Raw genomic sequence first — 19570 nt, 5'->3', positions numbered from 1 at the left:
GGGGAAAAATACTTATGAGCATTTATAAATTAATTTCATCCATTAGGAAGAACTTAACCTACTGGGAGGACAGGAAGAATATAATGAAAACATGGCAAGCAGTTATGACTTGCATTATCGATACTGCATAAGAGAAAAACCTACTGGAGGTATTAACAACAGACCAAATTCCTGCCTGCTTCACAGATCTAATATTGATTATGCTCTATCCTATGTGAGACATTTTAAAATTATAAAAGGTTAATTTAAAATGTAACACTTGTCTTGCATTTAGATAAAAACGACCTCACTATCCTAGGGCAATACAACACAATTTGGTCTTCGAGAGTACAAGAAATTCTTATGGAAACAGGAAAAAAATGATAAAAGATATATCAAAACCACATATCAAACATCATTTGGATGCCCTATCACAACTAAACAAGAGCACCACTATAACATTAGGTGAGAAAATGCCGTTTCTAAAATAAAACTTCAGCATGGTAAAATTAGCAGTTTCAATGAAACAAATACTGAAAGATAGTCAACACAAACATTTTATTAGCACATTTTCACTACAAAATTCTGAATATGGTCATTGTGGAGATCACAAAAGTTTCTTCATCTCTAAAATATTATTCTTCACACTAACCATAATAAATTATTTACAAATATACAATCGCCATTTTTATGACGAATACTGGCAGCACAAAAGGAAGCATAACTATCAAATAGTTTTGCTTCATAGATAAACAGATTACCTTAAAAAATCACTTGCATTTTGAAATGAAAACTAATTCAATTTTTCAATACCAAAATTCTAATTAGGATGACATGATATCTTTAATAGAATATTCCAAAATGGCAGTGAAAACCAATGTAGGTTAAGCTGATATGTCACAGCCTATTATAATATACTCCTTCCAATATATTAACCAAACACTTGAATGAATGCACCAGTAATCAACGCACAATATGTGCACCAGAATAGGGCAGTAAATACCATCCTTTATACAACCTTGCTGATAGCAAGAAAATTATCATGCTTCTCAAGAAGCTAATTACTCTGGTTTTTTGTTCCTTTCAACATATGTGGAGTCAAAATCTGAAATGGTTAACTATGATGACTATTTCTGTGATACTTAAATTTAAAATGATATCTCTTTAATTTTCTGTTTCTTAACAGGAAGCATTCTAATGCACATGGCATCACTACAGTGAACAAAGGAACATATCAGGGTAATAAAACTGTAACAAACCACTATGTCCAAACATATGTACCACTAACACAGGTTGGAAGAAGAGGTGCATACTTAAGATGTGGCCAGTTATGAACTTGCGAACAGGATCATTCATAATCCAAAGGTCAATCTAAATCTGTAAAAATTAATGACTGGCATTAAAAAGTTCTACCGTTCATGATCTGGACATAATTTATTTTAATATATTAACATATTACTCTCCAACAATAATCATCATATACACTGCGATCTGTACAAATTATTCAACATTCTTTTCATCGCCAATACACTCAATAATATATCAACAAATAAATGCTAAGGCAGTCATTATGGCAGTGGTAATATTTCATGGTAAAAGCAAACTTCATGATTAAAATATGGCAGCAAGAGATTTCTATCTGTTATCAAATTTTAAATAAAGTTCATTCCATGTGCTCATCTGAAAACAAAAAAAACACGACAATTCACACAGAAAGAAACATGATCAAATATCACAACACAAAAAATTCACACACACTTCAACATGTTTACACCACTGATTAAAACAACAGGTTCTCCATTAGATTGTCCCCACAAGATAATTTAGATTCATCTTCCTGGTCACCTTCATTCCTTCAAGATGAATATAAACCTGTACCTCTACCTGTGACCATTAAAAACAGCATCACCGCATTAAACATCAAACTTCCACCAAGAATTAATGAAATGAAAACATTTTCCTGCATGACAGCCCAAATAGCAGCACCAGATTGGTGAACTACTGTTTTTTTACTTTCTTTGCTTTCAACACTATTTTCCTTACTAATAGGAAGTTGGCTAATTTTAGATGATTTCCCACCAAAAGGCAAATCGGAGAATCCTGATGAAGATGAACTCTGGCAATCAGAATCTTCTAATGCTGTCTTCATATTGGTTTGATGGAGAGATTTTGGTATTGTATTTTGACAGCAGCAACAATGATTGAGATTGAGCAACTTTTCTCTCCCATAAAAGTTAGGGTAAGATGGAATCATTGGGAGAGGGGTTGCCAACATTCCATACAATGCATGCCCATTTGCACCAGAGTATGATGGCACATGATTGCCAGAAAATATATCTCCATAATATGATGCTGGAGGAAATCTATGGTAGACTGGCTCAGAGAACACAGAGCTACTCTCTTGATCACCACAGGTTGAACTTGATGCTGATCCAGGTAAACTACTAGAATTATTTAAGGGAACACTTGAGGCAGTCCCAGAGTTGGACACAAACCCTGAACTCTGGCTGGATGATCTCGAGAGGGGTGATGTGTGATAGGGAAAATACGAACTGAAAGAATGTTGGGGGTTCATCTGATAACCTTGATGAGGCACTGAAAATGTATAGTGATGTGAATTGGGAACTTGCCAGTACCCACCAGCCACCCACGATGACTGCACTATGTTCTTAAGGTTTAGACGTGCTGGTTGGATCACTGGCTTTGTACGTGGCATACTTTTAGGCGTTGACTTAAGTCCAGATCTGAGAGAAGTGGTCAGGTTGACTGGACCTAAGCTCAAATTATTGATGCCTAGGACATCTTCTTCATTTATATTAGGCTTAAGCTGCTTAGCATTGTTCATAGCTTCTGCAAAAGAATCAGAGCTATACAGGTCTACTTGTTCCTTCTTCATATATTGGGGCCCTTTCCTCACTGGTAATGACTGCGAATCCTTCATCTTCTCTTTCCCCTCTGTTATATCCTCTCCATCAGAAAATTCATCACCACAGGAACTAGAAAGTAAGAGTTTCATAATTATTAAAATTATAAAACTCAACATAACTATCCTCATAAACAAAAAACTAATTGAGACGACTATATGTGATACACTTATTCACTAGCACTCTGCAGTATGCAGTGGAAATTACTTCATAGCTACATTATATCAACAAAATGAAAAGAAACTTTTAATTACTAATACTACACAAAAGCATTCAAAATTTGCTCTAAGTATACTATCAAAATAACTTCCCTCATTACACAGTTTAGATATTTCAAGGGAAACATCGCGTTTTCATCAACATCATCAGCAAAATTACATTTTAAGACTAATGAGGGAGGAGGGAGTAGAATGAATGGTTAATTCAATAGTGTTACACGCCGATGTGTGCCTAATAAAATACAGTTGAGAATAAAAGACACAAAGATGATCACAAATGGCTAAAAGTGAAACCTCTCTCAAATACAATAAGGTGACATAGATTCATTATGTAATGAAGTAATATGCATCTTTTTCTACCAATTTGGCTTCATTTCTTTTACCATTACGGCAAATATACACTGCTAATTCTTAAGCCAATCACATCTAATTAATGTGATTGTTAGCAAAGCTAAAATTTAAGCTCAAATTATAAATTTCTACCATAATTACAAATGGAAGAACAAATGTATGGGAAGGCTCAGAAGTACCAGGCCTGACCTAGAGATGGCAGTAGATTAAAAAAAAAACACTGTATAAGAAAGTATGCAATCTATTACGCATATGTTTCAAGTTTGAGGACACTAGTGGTCTAATATTTGATTGGCAGCCATCAATAGAGAACATTTTCAGTGAACTTGTGAAAATGGAGAAAATTGCTCTTTGTTATGTGATACAATACTTTAATTTGAAAGGCCTCAACCCAACCAATATAAAAGCTAAACTGGATTCTACTCAGGGTGTGCCTACTCCTTTGTTTGCAATAGTAAAATATTGGGTAGCCGAGAGTAGAGTTTAACCGAGGTCATACGAGCTGTCAAGACGAGCATCGCATTGGTTGACCAATAAGAGGTGATGACTCTATAAACAGTGAAGAAAATCTACAAAGAGAAACTGGATGATCGTTGACTGAAAAAGTGCACAAGCTGGCAGAAATAGTAGGAATTTCAAAAAAGGCAGAACATTGAATATTAATGGAAAATTTAGACATCAGAAAGCTGTGTGCAAGATGGGTGCTGCGTTTGCTCACGCACAAGCAATACCAGTGCCGTTAAGATGCTTCAATTCAAAAGGGACAACCGGCTCCGAAAAAGTTGAAGACCGTTTCATGGTCATGGCGTCCTTTTTTTGGGATGCATGTGGGATAATTTTCTTTGACTATCTTGAAAAAGGAAAAACTAACAACAGCGAGTATTACTGCAATGTAACGGCGAATTTATTGCAATGCTTGAGCGAATAAATCAAGCAAAAGCGGTCGCATTTGGCTAAGAAGAATGTATTGTTTCATCAAGACAATAAACCAACTCACAAATCCATTATTGCAAAGGCCAAAATTCATGAATTAAAGTTTGAATGCTACCTCATGTACTCTATTTGCCAAATTTAGCCCCCTCAGATTATTTTCTGTTCTCAAACGAGATAATGGCTTGATGGTCAAAGATTTTCCAACCGTGAAGAAGTGATGTCGGCAGTTAATGACTATTTTGAGGAGCAAGACAGTTCTTATTACGAAAAGGGCATCGAACTTATTGAATATCGCTGGGAAAAGTGCAAAGATCTGAAAGCAGACTATGTTGACATATAAATACATTTTTTTCCCAAATATTTGTTTTCTTTGTTAGGTTGAGTACTTCTAGGATTACCCTTTTACATGTAATCATGAATATTTGCGACATAATTCACATTATTTAAGAATAATGGATAGAGGATAACAGTTCTACGACTAAGTGACACACATGACAAGTCAAACCAACCAATTCGAGCTCTCATTAATAGAAATGACATAGCACATATGGCAATATGGAGTATGATGAAAACTTGCCTATCTTAAAAATGTGACAGAAAAATATGCATATCCAATGTATGATTTCTTTCCTTCAATACTACAATTGAATCCAATTTATAACTCAAAAAATGAATTCTATTTTTCATTATTAATATCACAGAACAAAAAAAGAGGACTTACTGAATAGGCCTTTTCTTGACATTTAAACGTGTAAATGAGTATTTCTCTTTAGATTTCTTATTGACTGAAATAAGAGGCCATGGGATGAGAGCAACTGCCAATTGTGAAGCCAATAGGAGGTAGGATATCACTTCCTGAAATGTGAAAAAAGAAATCATATGCATTAACAAAATAGTACTTTGGTATACATAAATAAAATATGGAAAATGCAAGGAGCAGTAGCAATTATATGGCAATGTAGCACTTGCAATGTAACATAACTAGCTGGCACATTATCTAATGTTGTCTTTAAACAATGCATATCCTTTGAAGAAAAATTATTAGTATATTGCTATATCTAACACATATGAAGTGCACTGCAGGTATCAAACCACATTTTAAATTAATTCATTCACCAATTTAAGGTATCTTACTTATGAAAAGGTAGGTTTTGGAAACTCCCTAATGACCATTTACTTCTGCCAGGTATTTCCTCCACCCACTTCCCCTGCCTTTTTTATTTTTTCAGCAACTTCTTTGCCTGCCTACTTAAAAATTCAGCAAGTTTCTTCCTCTCTATAAAACTTATTTTCCCCATTCTTCACCAAATTTGCACCTCAAAAGCCTCCAATCTATGCTCATCCTCTTACCTCTGAGACCATATTTTACATTCATTTAAGCAGTACACTCCATATTAAATTTTTTCTTAGTCTAGTGGCATAATATTTTTTTCTTTTTTTAAACGCTCTCCTCCCCTGGTGCAATTCTCTTCAGTTCCTAGTAATAAAAAATAGTAGCATTTTTATAGTAACCGGGACTTGGAAATTAATAACAGCTATGAAACCATTTAATTTAAAAAAGTGATACAGTGCTACCATCACCTTATTTCATACTTATTCTTCCATTTTGAGGCATATACACAACACTACAGCCTTGGCTATATTTTAATTAAGATGTCCATGACCTATCAACTGAGAATTTCATTTTTTTTAATTGTTTTTCAGTTTTTATCACATTTAAGATCTCAACCCCGATCTTTCAGAAGAAAATTTGTTCAATAATAGGTAAATTTTGTGAAAATCAAGCCACATTTTTCTGGGATTCAAATTACCCTTCAATGCTCAGCCATCATGCTCATAGTTCGAAGAGGATCAACGAAAAATACACAAATATATGGCTTGGATAAAACATATTGAGAAAGGTTTTCGTAAAATTAATTTATTTCAGATGTTGCTATAGTGCCTTAAAATTCTTCAAAGTACATCCCCTGAGCAACGACACACTTTTGTCAGCAGCTTATTCACAAAATATCCCAGAGGCTCTATGGTATGGTAGATGGATTCTGCAAGGTCCTTTGGGGTACATGTGCAAGCTTCTTTGACAGAACTAAGGGCCCCATGTTGGTGCCCTTGCACCCGAAAAATCACATAGCTTGGGTGGGTGGGTGGAGCTGCAGGTGCCCAGAGACTTCCCCAGGAATCGAACCCGGGCCTCACTGGTCAGTAGACCAACGCTCTACGCCTGGACTACTGCAACCCACAGGATTGGCATATTGGATGGAATGAAGGCAGGAAAGAAATATTAGTGTTTAGGGAAGGCGACCAACAGCTAAGGTCATTTGCCCCATTAGTGATGGACAGGAAAAGATGAAGGGTGGAGAGAAACCTGACATTGGCTGGAACTTAACAAAAGGTGCCAGGGAGTCCGCAGCTTAGCATCCCATCCGACGGACTGTGTACTCACTATAACTGCCCTCCAACAAAGCACCTCAAGCCATGATCATGATACCACTGAAAAACATTTGACACCGCTGGGATTCGAACCCAGGCCCTCTGGGTGGGAAGCCAATACAATAACCACCACACCATCTCGATCCCCAGTGCGAAATAAGTACACAAACTTAAGAGAAGGGCTTACTGTAGGGCTTGATTTCATATTCTGCTTTTTGTTATGAGGCAAGTAAATGCACTTTTGAACAATTGTTTAGGCTGTGGCCATCCAAAAGCCTACCCTAACCATTATAATGCCAATAATAATAAAATATGTTATATTAGTTAAATTATTTTACTGATTTACCTGTATTAGTTAGTTACACAGATAAAGATAACCAAGGCCCAGGCATAATTGATGGTTAGGTAGAGGGAAATAAGGGAATTGAAAGCAAATAAGGCGGTGGCGGTAAATAATATTACCATGAAACTATTTTAAAGATCAAGAGAATGTGGATGGAAGATTTTCTATGATCTAATTCATAGCATTAATGACAGAGGAGTTCACCTGGAATACTTAGTCACATAAGTGTTAATTCATAATACAAATTAAGGGAAAGGCAGCCAAATACAAGGACTAGAAAACAATAAATTTGATATTGCATGAACCTAACGTGATTCTCCTGATCATCAATAAGAGAGTGGAGGGCAGAGCCAAATATTACTTTCCTGATGTCCACCTTGGAATTAGGGAGGGCAAAGGCACACATGTGAAGCCAGACTAGTAATGAGGTCACTAACAGTGAGGAACATAGAATAAAATCAGGATGTATTAGTTTAATTCGTACATTTCAAAAAGTTGTTCGAGAGAACAAATTAATTAAAATTAAATGAATGTATTACAGAAGATTAGAGAAAATTGAAAGGAGAGGTGACTTACTCGCAACCTGTAAATAAATCTCTCATATTGCTCAATGAATGTGTCAGATGGAGAATCAGGATGGGTAGTTTTAGAAAGCAGAGTAAGACTGAGGGCCACTATAATTTGCTCTTTTCAATATACACGTGGAGTTAATGATAAATGAGGCAGGAGTGAAACTAGTCGGTGAATACATGAAGTCAGATTTGTCGCTGATCAAGTCAGTCAGCCAAAGGGTTACAATCACTGCTGAGAACATTAGACAGTGTGATAAGTATAAAATAAACATCAATGCAAAAAATACTAAGGTTATGAGATTTCCAAGATAGAGGAAGGATAAGTTGGATATTAAGTTTGTCAATTATGGACCCATCCAAAAGCTACCTTAAACAGTAGACTATGAAAAATGCTATTAATAACAATACTTTAAGGAACTTGCTTTCAGAGGACGAAAAAAAAGTTTAACGTGGCTTGTGAATAGTTTCTTTTCAGTAAAATCATCACCATCCATGACTGTACATTCCATTGCGTGGAAATGGGTTTTAGCGGAAAAATAATTATAAAATTATTCACTAAAAACTTTTACTCTCTCAAATTAAATATTCTTTAGTGTGTAATCACCATTAAAATGATTTAAATAGGATTAATTGAACAGGATTAAATTGTTTTCATCCAATAATTATGATGATTTCTGAAAGAATACTCCCATTACAATCATTAAGGTAACTGTTAAAATCAAATAAATACAGAATTAATGCACTCTCACTGTTTGCACCTTGGTAAATTTTAAGTGACAATTTTTCTAGGATAAACCACTCTTTTAAAAAAGAAACTTACCATGTAGATGTTAAAATCATGTGTGTCCATCAATTCCACCCCATGTTGTTTTAAGAGCCACTCTCGGGTGTCCAATTGGCTTAACCAAGATAAAATCTGAAGACTGGGCCACAACAGGAAACAGACTGCATCTAATGCCAGTGAAACAGCAGATCCTTGTTTAACCGGGCTACCATGTCGAATCAGGAGAGCAGCAATGACGTGGGCTAACAAGGTAGCACCCATGAGAGGAATTTCATGTTTTAGGGTTAAAGGAATTAGAGGAAGGACGGAATATGGCAATAGTGTGAGGATGTAGGATATGTATGGTGAATTTCCCTCGTTTACTTGAATTGCATGAACAAATGACAGCCATCCAGCACAAAGCACTAAGAAATGGCGAATTATCCCAGGTCCGAATTTTCTTGTCCATTGGCAGCTATATTTAACTTTGGGCTTAAGCTGAAACATAAACAGATACAAATTTTCGGAGTCGGGAAAAAATTAGAAATTTACACGTTATATCTCCTATATGGCTTCACACATTAATTTTTTTTACCACAGTTTCAACCATTATCTTATTTTCAAGCAGTAATCAATGAAATTATTAACAATTTTAACGTATTTATTCGTGAAATGAAAACACGCCCGAATTTCCTCTAAACCTGAAAAAAACAAAAAGTAAAACTTACACTCTTCTGTAATAATTTCATCCTCTGCAGTTGCTCAAAATTGAATCCAAGAAGCCAATCCTGCTGTTTCTTAAGAGTTCGGGAAACGACACTCTCACACAATTTGCACAACTTGTATTCTTTCTCCAGCTTTCTCCTACACAGAAATACATAACAATTTGAATTTTTGGTCAAAAACAAGGACTCCTCTTCAAATGTTGTGTTAATAGAGAAGACAAGACTATTATCCGTATGGATATGATAAAATAATCCATTAACAATTCACTGATTTAGTTTAGTAAATTATTTTGGATATGAGAAAGATTAGACAATCAATCAATGTAAAACATTACAAATGATGGCTTAAGTACGGTGAAATCGACAGTGTATCAGAATCGTAATACATTTCATACATGCTACCACAAATCTCAAAAACTATGACTATAATTTCGCTATAGAAGCTGATTAGTGTTCTGCTATTGCTTTCCACTTGCTGTTTTGATTGGGAACTTAAGACCATGATATAATAATAAATTATATGATCGAGTGGCACTTCATAATGAAACTTACCTAAAACCTTCGATTTCCTGGTCGTAATTGAGGGGGTTTATAGGGGTAAAAGATGCGAGTTGGTAAATTTTTAATTCCTGGTTACAATTACACTTCCAACAGAGACCAACAGTACTCTTCTTGGCCTGGTTTTTTTCCCGTTTCGGTAATATCGGTCTGTTTAAGTCTTGATCGTGCTGTGCAGGTATGCTTTTATTGTAGTCACCATCCTATAAAATAACACCTGAATCATCAACCCTCTCAACTTTCTGTCAGTTCAATCAAGAATAAAATAAGACTTATACTTACCGATAAAAACCCATTATATTGATCACAAGCAGGACACTCCCAGCTATTGCTACTTTCATAGGGTACCTTGGTATTTTTGTTGCAAAACCAGCAGTTTACAGTAATAGGATACTTTCTCCTGAAATACCATTCGGCTTATTAAAAACAAATTAAATGTATTCAAGCATTATATCCAACGCCAAACGTGCTTATAGTTACGAACTTCGAAACATAAGACACATACCTCACTTTAAAGTATAAATTTAAGCCGGCTAATACGACAATGGATGACCCGGCAAAAATGGACATAATCAGAGTTAAAATATCCATTAAAGTTAGCATTTTGAGAATAAAAACAATACAAGTACTCTCTGAATATTTACAAATTATAAATTACAGCTGCAAAGTGGATTTTCTGATAAATAAAAATTTTCCCTCGCATTTCGCACGTGCAGCTTTGAACATACTTTGAACGCACTAACACCATCTTGCGTAGAAATTGATTTTGTAAGATAAGTGAGCATCGAACTGCGGACAAGTTTGTTGGGGTTTGTTTTGAATTTCTTAGTGGTTCTGAATTCAGTAAAAACCGATGCAAGTATGGTGTTAATGAATGAGTGAGATATATGATCAATAGGAGGAAGTAGATAATAACACTTGGAAATCTTCTCCTTTATGTATTCCAGAATTAAGTATAACGTAACAAAGAGTGTTTCGGGGCATTTTTAAGTTTTAATTCATAACTATGTCTGGACCTGTAGAATATGCAGCTGATACTGGAGGTAGAGTTAAAGTAAGTAGTTAATTAGATGTTTTCTGATTTCCCTGCACGAGATTGTACATTTGATCAAGAGGTTCTTTTCAGGGAGTCACTCTGGTGAAGCCAATAGTGTATGGAAACATCGCGAGGTATTTTGGGAGAAAGCGCGAAGAAGATGGGCATACGCATCAGTGGACAGTTTACGTAAAACCCTACCGCAACGAGGATATGTCATCTTATGTTAAAAAAGTTCATTTCAAGTTACATGACAGCTACGCTAATCCTAATCGAGTAGTATCCAAACCGCCTTATGAAGTCACGGAGACAGGTTGGGGAGAATTTGAAATTGTAATTAAGATATATTTCTTGGACCCAAATGAGCGCCCGGTAAGTACTAAACATGAATATGATATATTTTAAATGATTTAAAATCCTATGAGTTTAGTATTATTACTGCTATTTGTCTGATTTATCGAATACATTGCACACAATGTTCAAATCATCTATTTCCTATTCTTTTAAATTTTTAAGATATATATTACTCATAACTTAATGGATCACTGCCAAAAACTAGAATAATTGGATGATACTTTTGAGCCGTTTCATGGAGTTTTGAATTAGCCATACGGTGCTGATTTTATTCCAGGTTATTGAACATCTTGTTCTATGATAAATGTAGTGTTACTGGTGCGAGTGTACGCTATGGTTACTCCATAGACTTTTGTGAGTGATGACCAAGGCATATTGTGAGACCTTAACTTTGGCTGTATATCAATTTTGCCAGATGTTTGTTGTTTCGCGATTTGTTAATGCTAAATATTGTGTTTATCGCATACGTGACATGTAATTATTAATCCCTGTGATAAGCCTTGTGGAAAAGTAATGTTATATTCTTATAGTTTTGGATTTAATGTCTTCCTAGGCATTTTTGCATTGAGTTGAGCAAAATGTAGGTTAATGAAAAATTAACATATATTAAGTGCCACAGAGTAATTTTCCCAATGTAATTTGATGCAGGAATCAAGTCATAATTCAAATCTAAACTTAGTATAGGGAAAAAGTGAGGTTGCTTATTTTTAAATTGGAAATCTTCCTAGGATTTCACGATTTATCCTATTGAATACTGCTTTAACTAAATAATCATCATAGGGTATGGGTGAAACCAATCATTTTTTCATGGGAAAATGTTGATATTTTTCATGTGCTGCCACAAATACCAGTAAAGAAATAACAAGTGAGGCAGTGTTTGGGGTAAAAAGAGATGTTTCAGGAGTGATATGATGGAATATCATAATTACTTGAAAATTGGCAATTTTCCACAATAGTTATTTTGTGGAAAATTGCCGATTTTTAATTTAATTAGTGTTTTGGGTACTACTAATGGCGTCATTCTGACTATCTTACTATGAGGCAATAGCTGGCTCCAGAAGGAGAACGAACCAATGGCTAATAGCTTAAGTAGCCATCTGGCCAAAACATTGAGTGACTTGATTACTTAGCAGTGATCAGCATTTTAACTGGGAATTTTTAATATGAGTAAAATTAATTTTTAAGTTATTTTGACAGTAATTTACAAAATTTATTTAAATTTGATGTTAACTTACTTTTTATTTCATATTACCTAATTTATTTACAAATTGAACATATTGTAAAGAGCATATAAAAATCCTCCCTACATGAAAGAGCATAAACACAGGAACAATAAATAGGAAAAAACCACACATAATGGATGAGGGGATTAGATAGATAGCTGAGAGAAGGAAGAGGAAGAATGTACGCACAGAGTTAGGTACTAGGAAATTAAAAGTGTTAAATAATTGATGTGGGTAACAAATAAAGCACAAGAAGCATGGTAGAACACCCATTCCAAGAGTATGGAAAGTTTACAAAGGAAGGGTGAATTGGTGCCTATATAGGAAGGTGAAAGCACTGTCAAGAAGTCAGAAGGGAAAATCCATGATAATTATCAATGGTAAGTTAGGAAAAATGTTAGTTCCACCTAAGAATATTGAAAATTTTCAATGGGGAAAAAATGGCTGTCTCCTCTCATATTTCCCCTAAAAATTCTGGTTCTTTATCAATCAGTGCCGTAGTTGTCCTCAAATTTCCTAAGCACTCTCTTGTGGTACCAAAAATGCCGCAGGATCAGAGAAGCCCAAACTCTTTCTAAAAGTCTTTTTCAATTGCCTGCAGCCTGCTTCTAACCACAGTGTTACCTCTGTCCAACCCCTCCTTCCTGATGCAAATCATTCCCTATCACACATACTGTGTACCGTGACATTTTTCAAAACCGCTGCAAAATACTCCTCCACCACTCACCTTGCCTGGAATGGTCTCAGCCCTAATTTTATTTGCAATTGCACTTCATCTCTCTCACAACCTTAAGCCCTCTTGTTCAATCGCTATTTTTCCCTAGGAACCTTCCTTCCTCAATGGAAATGCGCTAATATCATTCTGATTCATAAAACAGGTCCCAGGAATGACGTTTCAAACTATCGCCCTATCTCAATGCTTCCAATCCTGTCTTCCGTTCGTGAGCATATTATTCTCAACAGGATTTATTATTTCACCTATCCCTTTTTATCTTCCCAGAAATCTCCTTCCCAGAAAGGTTTCTTCCCAGGAAGATCATGCCCAACAAATCTTGCTGTCTTTCAGCCCCATGGCAATTGGCAAATCAAGTCTTGCCATCTACAACAACTTGCCATCTTGGCAATCAACTTTATGCCATCTACCTTGACTTCTCCAAGGCTTTTGATGCCCTCCATCATCAGCTCCTCCTTCATACACTCAGCCAACAGTTTGGCATACATGGTATATTCCTCAGCCTTCTTTCTAGCTTGCTCACCTGCAGAACTCAGCGCGAGATACTCTCGGATGCTTCTTCCTCTTGGTCCCCTGTGATGTCTGGAGTTCCCCAGGGCAGTGTTCTTGGGCCATATCTTTTCAATATATTCATGAATGATCTTTCCTCCCAAGTTCATACCCTTCTCTATGCAAATGATTGCAAGATTTACAAACAAGTTAATAATACTTATGACTGTATTCTCCTTCAACTTGCGCTAAATCAAATTTCCCTGTGTTGTGATTCCTGGAAGCTTAACTTAAATCCTGGAAAATGCTGCATCATGACTCTTGCTCTGAAAAAAAAAACCCCTAACTTTCCACTACACCATTAACTCAACTCCTTTAAACAGAGTAACAACTATGAAAGACCTTTTAATCGACCATAAACGAAATTACTCCGACCACATTCAAACTGTATAAAATAAAGCAATGTCCATATTAGGCTTTCTTTACAACTTCACTGAAATTAAAGGTCTAATAGCACTCCATTCGTACTTCTCAACAATTATCCTTGCTATGGTATCATATTGCACCCCAATTTGGTCCACTTCAGTCCCAACTAATCTATAATTCAATTGTATCTCTCACTTCTTTGCCAAAGTAGTCAAACACCGAGTCCAACATTTCCGTGATATGTCCTCAAATGCTGTCATCCAACATCAAAACAGGTTGTTTTAATTAGAGCTCATGTGGAATAACAAAGTAACTTCCTTCTTTTCAATATATTGTGTAGATTCTATAAAGTTAAGCCTGAGATAACAAAGCATTCGACCAGAGAAGATTCAAGATGAATGGAAGGTGTTAGAATAACTGTACGGTAATGATATTAAGTCAGCAAAGTTAGACATAGAAAGAGAATATGGCATAGATGTAGGTAGCTTAGGTCTAGGCTTGCTCAATGGTAATATAGAAAAGGTATTTAGGGAATTGAAGTCAAATAAGGTTGTGGGGGTAGACCACATTCCCGTTGAACTGCTTAAAATTTTAGGGAAAGGTAAGAGGAAGAGATGAGTTTTTATGGGCTAATTCATAGTATCTATGAGGGAAGAACTTGGGTTTGTTGATAATCAAGCTTTGGTTTATCAGTCAGCCAATGGGTTGCAAGCATTGTTAAGTGCAATAGATATGGGCTGAGAATAAATGTGGATAAAACAAAGGTTATGCAGGAGAGAAAGGATAAGTTAAATGTTAAAATTGGGGGGGGGAGCTAAAACTAGAGCACGAGGAAGTTTATGTACGCATCTCAGAAGTGTTTTTGACCATGTTTAAATAGTATGGACGTATGGAGAATAATTGCATTAGATGAAGAAGACTTCACAAGGAGTAGTGATTGATGACAGGGAAATAAGGGACGTTGATTAGGGGTGTTAAGAAAAGGCTCATTACAAGTGGCTTTGTTTTTGGTGCGGACACATGGTCATTGAAGCAGGATGATAGGCAGAGATATGAGGCTTATTAAATGTGGGCGTAACGAAGGACAGAAGTGTTAAAACAGACAGAAAGGAATACAAATGAAGAAGTGCTAGTCATGGTGGGGAGGAGAGGATATTGTTTGGAATAATCCAAAGGAGGCAGGCATGATGGATGCAGAGCATTTTGATTGTGAATAGGATGTTGGAAACTGACAGAGTGAAGAATTTTAGGTTGGCAAGGAAGGATTAGGAATAGGATAGGGATGTTGGACAGAATGAAGGAAGTAAGCAGAATTTAAGAGGGACTTATTGTAGTGTTGGATTTTGGGTTGTGTTTTGTTCGGAGAGACAAGGGAATTGTCCATTCGAAACTTTTTATCTATGTTATTACTGCTAACAATATTAATTTACAAATTATTGATATTAAACTCAGACTTGTATCTAATTCATACCCTTATTACTTTTGATTGCTCAGTTATTGCATATGTTCAAATTGCTGAGCATTGCTGACAAAATTAAACGTTAACTCTTGATGTGTGATAAATCCAGTAGATTGTCTTAAAGGAATACAATGGTTGTCTTAACATTACCATACCAATGGGCTTAGCATGAGTTGAACTCTACCTTCACCCATCAAACAAACCTTTAGAAAATAATATCCTGTCTCAGTCAAAACAATTAATGATTCGATTGGTTTTCAGTCGTAACTATGTGATTTGTAACTATTGTGCTATAAAAAGTAGGGATGAGACAGCAGAATCTCTGTAAACCCTAATTCCTGCTTGCTAGAAGGCAGAATTACAAGCAATGTTTGAATTTCAATAATCATTTTTCCCTGTATTTTATTTGCCTTTGTTGCAAATTAATTTATTAAAGAAGTTAAAAGAAATTTTCATCAACATTTTATAAAGTTTAAAATTGCACAAAAATTAACTTTTCAACTTGCAGAAAAAAAGCAATGTGATAAATTTATTACTCATGATTTAGGTTTGTTGTTTAGTGTTTTATCCAATGGTTAGTGATTTGCTCTGAAAGTCTGTAAATACCACAATGACCATTGTATGCATAAATATATATATCATTGTGAGTTGATACTTAAAAGGATGAAAATTTGCCATGAAAATATTTCCCTTGACCAGAATTCATCCCCAGATCTAATACTGTTGTTCAGATGTGTTAGCCTGTGTAGAGACCAAACCATCATAATTCTAGGAAAATTTATGTCTGGTAATGTCTGATTCTGATAATAATGATTTTCGGGCCCACAGCTCATGTTATAGCACTGTAAGTAATTGGTGCCTGTTAAGCCATAGTTTTGGGAATAAACGCATACTTTAATGCTTTATTATTGAATAATAATACCTATGGATGCACCACCATGACATTATATGCAATGATGTGCAAAAAGCAATTTATGTAGTTTTTAGTCGAACTTCGTCCTAAAAATCACAATGGGATCACTTTGTACTATTTATCATAACATTCTTGTACCATCTTACCTTATGAGGCCAGTGCAGATGCAGTTGTAACACCCTACAAATATTTTACTTTTAGGATTAATTCAGAATTTATTTCAGTAATAAATGAATAATTTTATTGAATAATTGATTTTCAAAGAACTTGTTCAAGTTTATAGAATTTCTGTCATTTCAATGAATTCTTCTTGTATCTAATTATTCATTAATAAGCATCAAATTTGTGACAAATGACCTTTAATTTGTATGCATTGTAGTTGTAAAGAAAAGAAAATGCATGCACTGATGGAAGAACTCCTAATGCATTAATTTTTTAATTGTTGTAGGAGTGATTTCCAGCTCCAACATCTCATATTTAGATATCTTATAAACTCTTCCAACAACTGTTTTACCTACCAACCACCAAGAATATCTGCACTTCAACAACTGCTGCCCCTGCACAGTACGAGGTCTGTCTAGAAAGTATCCGGCCATGTGATAATGTGAGAAAAATAGCCTACCTTGAACAATGAGACCTTAGTCCCCTTCCATCCCCTTGGGACCTCCCCCTGCACCTCTTCTGTTTCTGGAAATGATCAGCAAAGTCCTTTCTCAGAATGGTCATCAATTACCTCATTGCTTTCTCTGTCATCTCATCAACCAACTGTTGGGGAGCCTGGGCTTTTGTTTCAGGATCATAGCCATAGACCCATGACTCTTCTCTAGTTTTGAACCTTTTTAGAAAACCTGGGTTATCTATTTTGCCTTGAAGCAAGCCCCTTGCAAATACAGCTTGAAATTCGTGACATTGGCCAGGTAAAAGAGAATGTGACAAGGCAGCTGATGACCATTCCGCCAAAGGACTTTGCCAATTGTTTTGGAAAGTGGAAGAGACGCTGGGATAAGTGTGTGAGGTCCCATGGCCAGTACTTTCAAGGGATCTAAGGCTTCATTGTTCTACGGCTATTTTTCTCAAAATATTGCATGGCTGGATCCTTTCCAGACAAGCCTCATAAATGCACCATACCACTATTAATTCAAGATCTGTAAACATTGCATCTATATAAATATTCACGGATAAAATATAAATATTCCATATAAATTTCAGGGAATGCCAGAAATTATCTACCCGTATTTGGTAACATTTTCATGATCCCAGATACACATACAAACATGATTTTTAATATGGTAAATAATACTTCCAGAAATGCGTTTGCTTGACCCAAAAGTTCACTCCTGCTTTGGAGTAAAAAAAATTTCACAAATTAACTCCCAAAGTTACGTCCTTGTCTTTTTTACTGAAAAGGATTTCACTTTGGGTGTTTAATTTAGTAATCCAAGTTTTTTTTTTACAGGTAACACTGTATCACGTCCTCAAACTCTTTCAAACTGGTCCTGATGTCATGCTTGGGAAAAAGACACTTGTTTCAGAGTTTTATGAAGAAATAGTGTTTCAAGATCCAACTGTGCAAATGCAGCATTATCTGTCTACCACATGCCAGTTAACCTTTGGGCCTTGGAAACATGAAACAGATTGTAAGTTGTTCTTGCAATTGAATCTTCTGTAGTGAAATATTTTAATTTCCCTATGGATGTTTGAAATTATCTAAGAGAAATAGCAAATAATGCTCATTTCAAGCAATGATATTACATATTTCTGTCTTTACTTGATCCAATTGTTTACTACTTTCAGTTGAAGAAAAAAAGGAGAAAACACTGCAAACTATATTAAATGCAAAGAACAAAATAAGGTTTGAAATTGGAGACTTAAAGGAAAGGTTGAAATTGGCCAAAGAGACTATAGCTAAATTTAAAAATGAAATTGGAAAAGTTCAGCTGACAAATCCAGTTGTGAACAACAATGGGCCATCACAGTGACGGTATAAACTACACAAGTGTTTTTTTTTTAAATTCGATTTAACATGGAAAAGACTATTTCATGTGGTTAATCAGTGAAAGGTAAATTCAGGTCATGAACTCTTTTTTCAGTTCTTTCTCTGTTAAGGTGTTGTGGAATTCAATGATCCTGAAACCTTTTGATCATCAATGTGCAATGGCTGTGTCGTTCTTTTCATCCTCACCCAATTTTTGATACCTTCGTACTTTTTATAGTGACTGTAATAAACTCTAGCATTAATCAGATTGCTCCAAAAGTAGTCACGTTAAGTGTAATTTGCTCTTTAATGCGAAAAAATGTTTAAAAAATACTCCCTGAAATCTTCCAACTACTGACCCTTTGTATATAGTAGGTGATTTTTTTCCATGTTCATGGTGATGTATTTGTATTTATAAATTGAATGTGCTTAAGGATAATGCTCATGCACATTTAATCAAGAACTAATGCTTTGGGATGTGCTTTACGGCATTTAAAGAATTGCAGATTCTCAGCACATTATGTAATTAAATCTACAACATTGTACATCATGAGTGGGATCCTTGGAAGTTGAGTTGAATTTTGAGCCTTAGCATTTTCACATTGTTGTGAAATAAGAATTTATTGATATACTTTATATGTAAATGTATGTGCATGGACAAAGTTTGGACATAAAATTTGAAAAATCATCTTTCAAGCATTGTCCTTTTTTCAGAATATCATATTTAGAAGAACTTTGGTGGAAAACTATGGTGCTTGTGTCATTTTCAAGTAATGTTTATAATTCTTCTTCGAAAAGTATAATTTTACATTTTTTTACAAAATGTTAAAAAAATAATTTTTAATTATTTATTAATGCTAAAAAAAAATTTTTAAATGAAAAGGATGAAGGGGACTCTCAATAATATTATGATAATATACATATGAATGCATAGCTTATTATGTTACTATTACTCTTTTAGGTGACCTTTAACAGCCAATGTCTTCCGAAAATATCCTTCCTACTGATTTTTTTCCATACCACTACTTGTTATTTACTTTCTATTATTCCATTCCCTTGGTTCTTTTGTGACGCATCCTGGTATGAATCATATAAACACAAAACCTAATGATATATCATCACACATACACTTTTTTAACGATCATTTTTAGTTTACTAGAGTCTGA

The 19570-nt window shown here is 35.1% G+C and overlaps 2 protein-coding genes across 2 annotated transcripts; one reads left to right on the top strand and one right to left on the bottom strand.

Annotated features, from left to right (window-relative positions):
• Window positions 1-540: 540 nt before the first annotated feature.
• Window positions 541-10406, bottom strand: LOC139692021 (transmembrane protein 201 homolog). The gene is made up of 7 exons (XM_071590028.1): window positions 10302-10406; window positions 10079-10196; window positions 9791-9999; window positions 9242-9377; window positions 8571-9011; window positions 5127-5260; window positions 541-2975 (listed from the first exon to the last, which is right to left on the bottom strand). The coding sequence occupies exons 1-7, from the start codon at window positions 10397-10399 to the stop codon at window positions 1835-1837; spliced, it is 2277 nt and encodes a 758-aa protein (XP_071446129.1). The 5' UTR covers window positions 10400-10406; the 3' UTR covers window positions 541-1834.
• Window positions 10407-10587: 181 nt separating this feature from the next.
• Gas41 (YEATS domain-containing protein 4 Gas41) lies at window positions 10588-19085 on the top strand. Its single transcript, XM_071590051.1, has 5 exons — window positions 10588-10655; window positions 10744-10850; window positions 10923-11204; window positions 17886-18066; window positions 18224-19085. Exons 2-5 carry the CDS (start codon window positions 10803-10805, stop codon window positions 18406-18408), a joined length of 696 nt encoding a protein of 231 aa, XP_071446152.1. The 5' UTR covers window positions 10588-10655; window positions 10744-10802; the 3' UTR covers window positions 18409-19085.
• The last annotated feature ends 485 nt before the right edge of the window (window positions 19086-19570 follow it).

The sequence above is a fragment of the Hetaerina americana genome, unplaced genomic scaffold (assembly GCF_022747635.1).
Source record: "Hetaerina americana unplaced genomic scaffold, ioHetAmer1.1.p SCAF_4, whole genome shotgun sequence".
Taxonomy (NCBI): Eukaryota; Metazoa; Arthropoda; class Insecta; order Odonata; family Calopterygidae; genus Hetaerina; species Hetaerina americana.
The sequence above is the reverse complement of the archived record's forward strand: the minus strand, read 5'-3'. Positions and strand labels throughout refer to the sequence as shown.

What these genes read in the sequence shown, in the direction of transcription:
- Gas41 (XM_071590051.1), top strand. Translation starts at nt 10,803, where the DNA reads ATGTCTGGACCTGTAGAATATGCAGCTGATACTGGAGGTAGAGTTAAA. An exon ending in ATACTGGAGGTAGAGTTAAA is followed by an intron (nt 10,851 to 10,922) that starts GTAAGTAGTTAA and finishes GGTTCTTTTCAG; the next exon opens with GGAGTCACTCTGGTGAAGCC. An exon ending in TGGACCCAAATGAGCGCCCG is followed by an intron (nt 11,205 to 17,885) that starts GTAAGTACTAAA and finishes TTTTTTTTACAG; the next exon opens with GTAACACTGTATCACGTCCT.
- LOC139692021 (XM_071590028.1), bottom strand. Translation starts at nt 10,399, where the DNA reads ATGCTAACTTTAATGGATATTTTAACTCTGATTATGTCCATTTTTGCC. An exon ending in AATATAATGGGTTTTTATCG is followed by an intron (nt 10,000 to 10,078) that starts GTAAGTATAAGT and finishes GTTATTTTATAG; the next exon opens with GATGGTGACTACAATAAAAG. An exon ending in TGAAATTATTACAGAAGAGT is followed by an intron (nt 9,012 to 9,241) that starts GTAAGTTTTACT and finishes TTTATGTTTCAG; the next exon opens with CTTAAGCCCAAAGTTAAATA.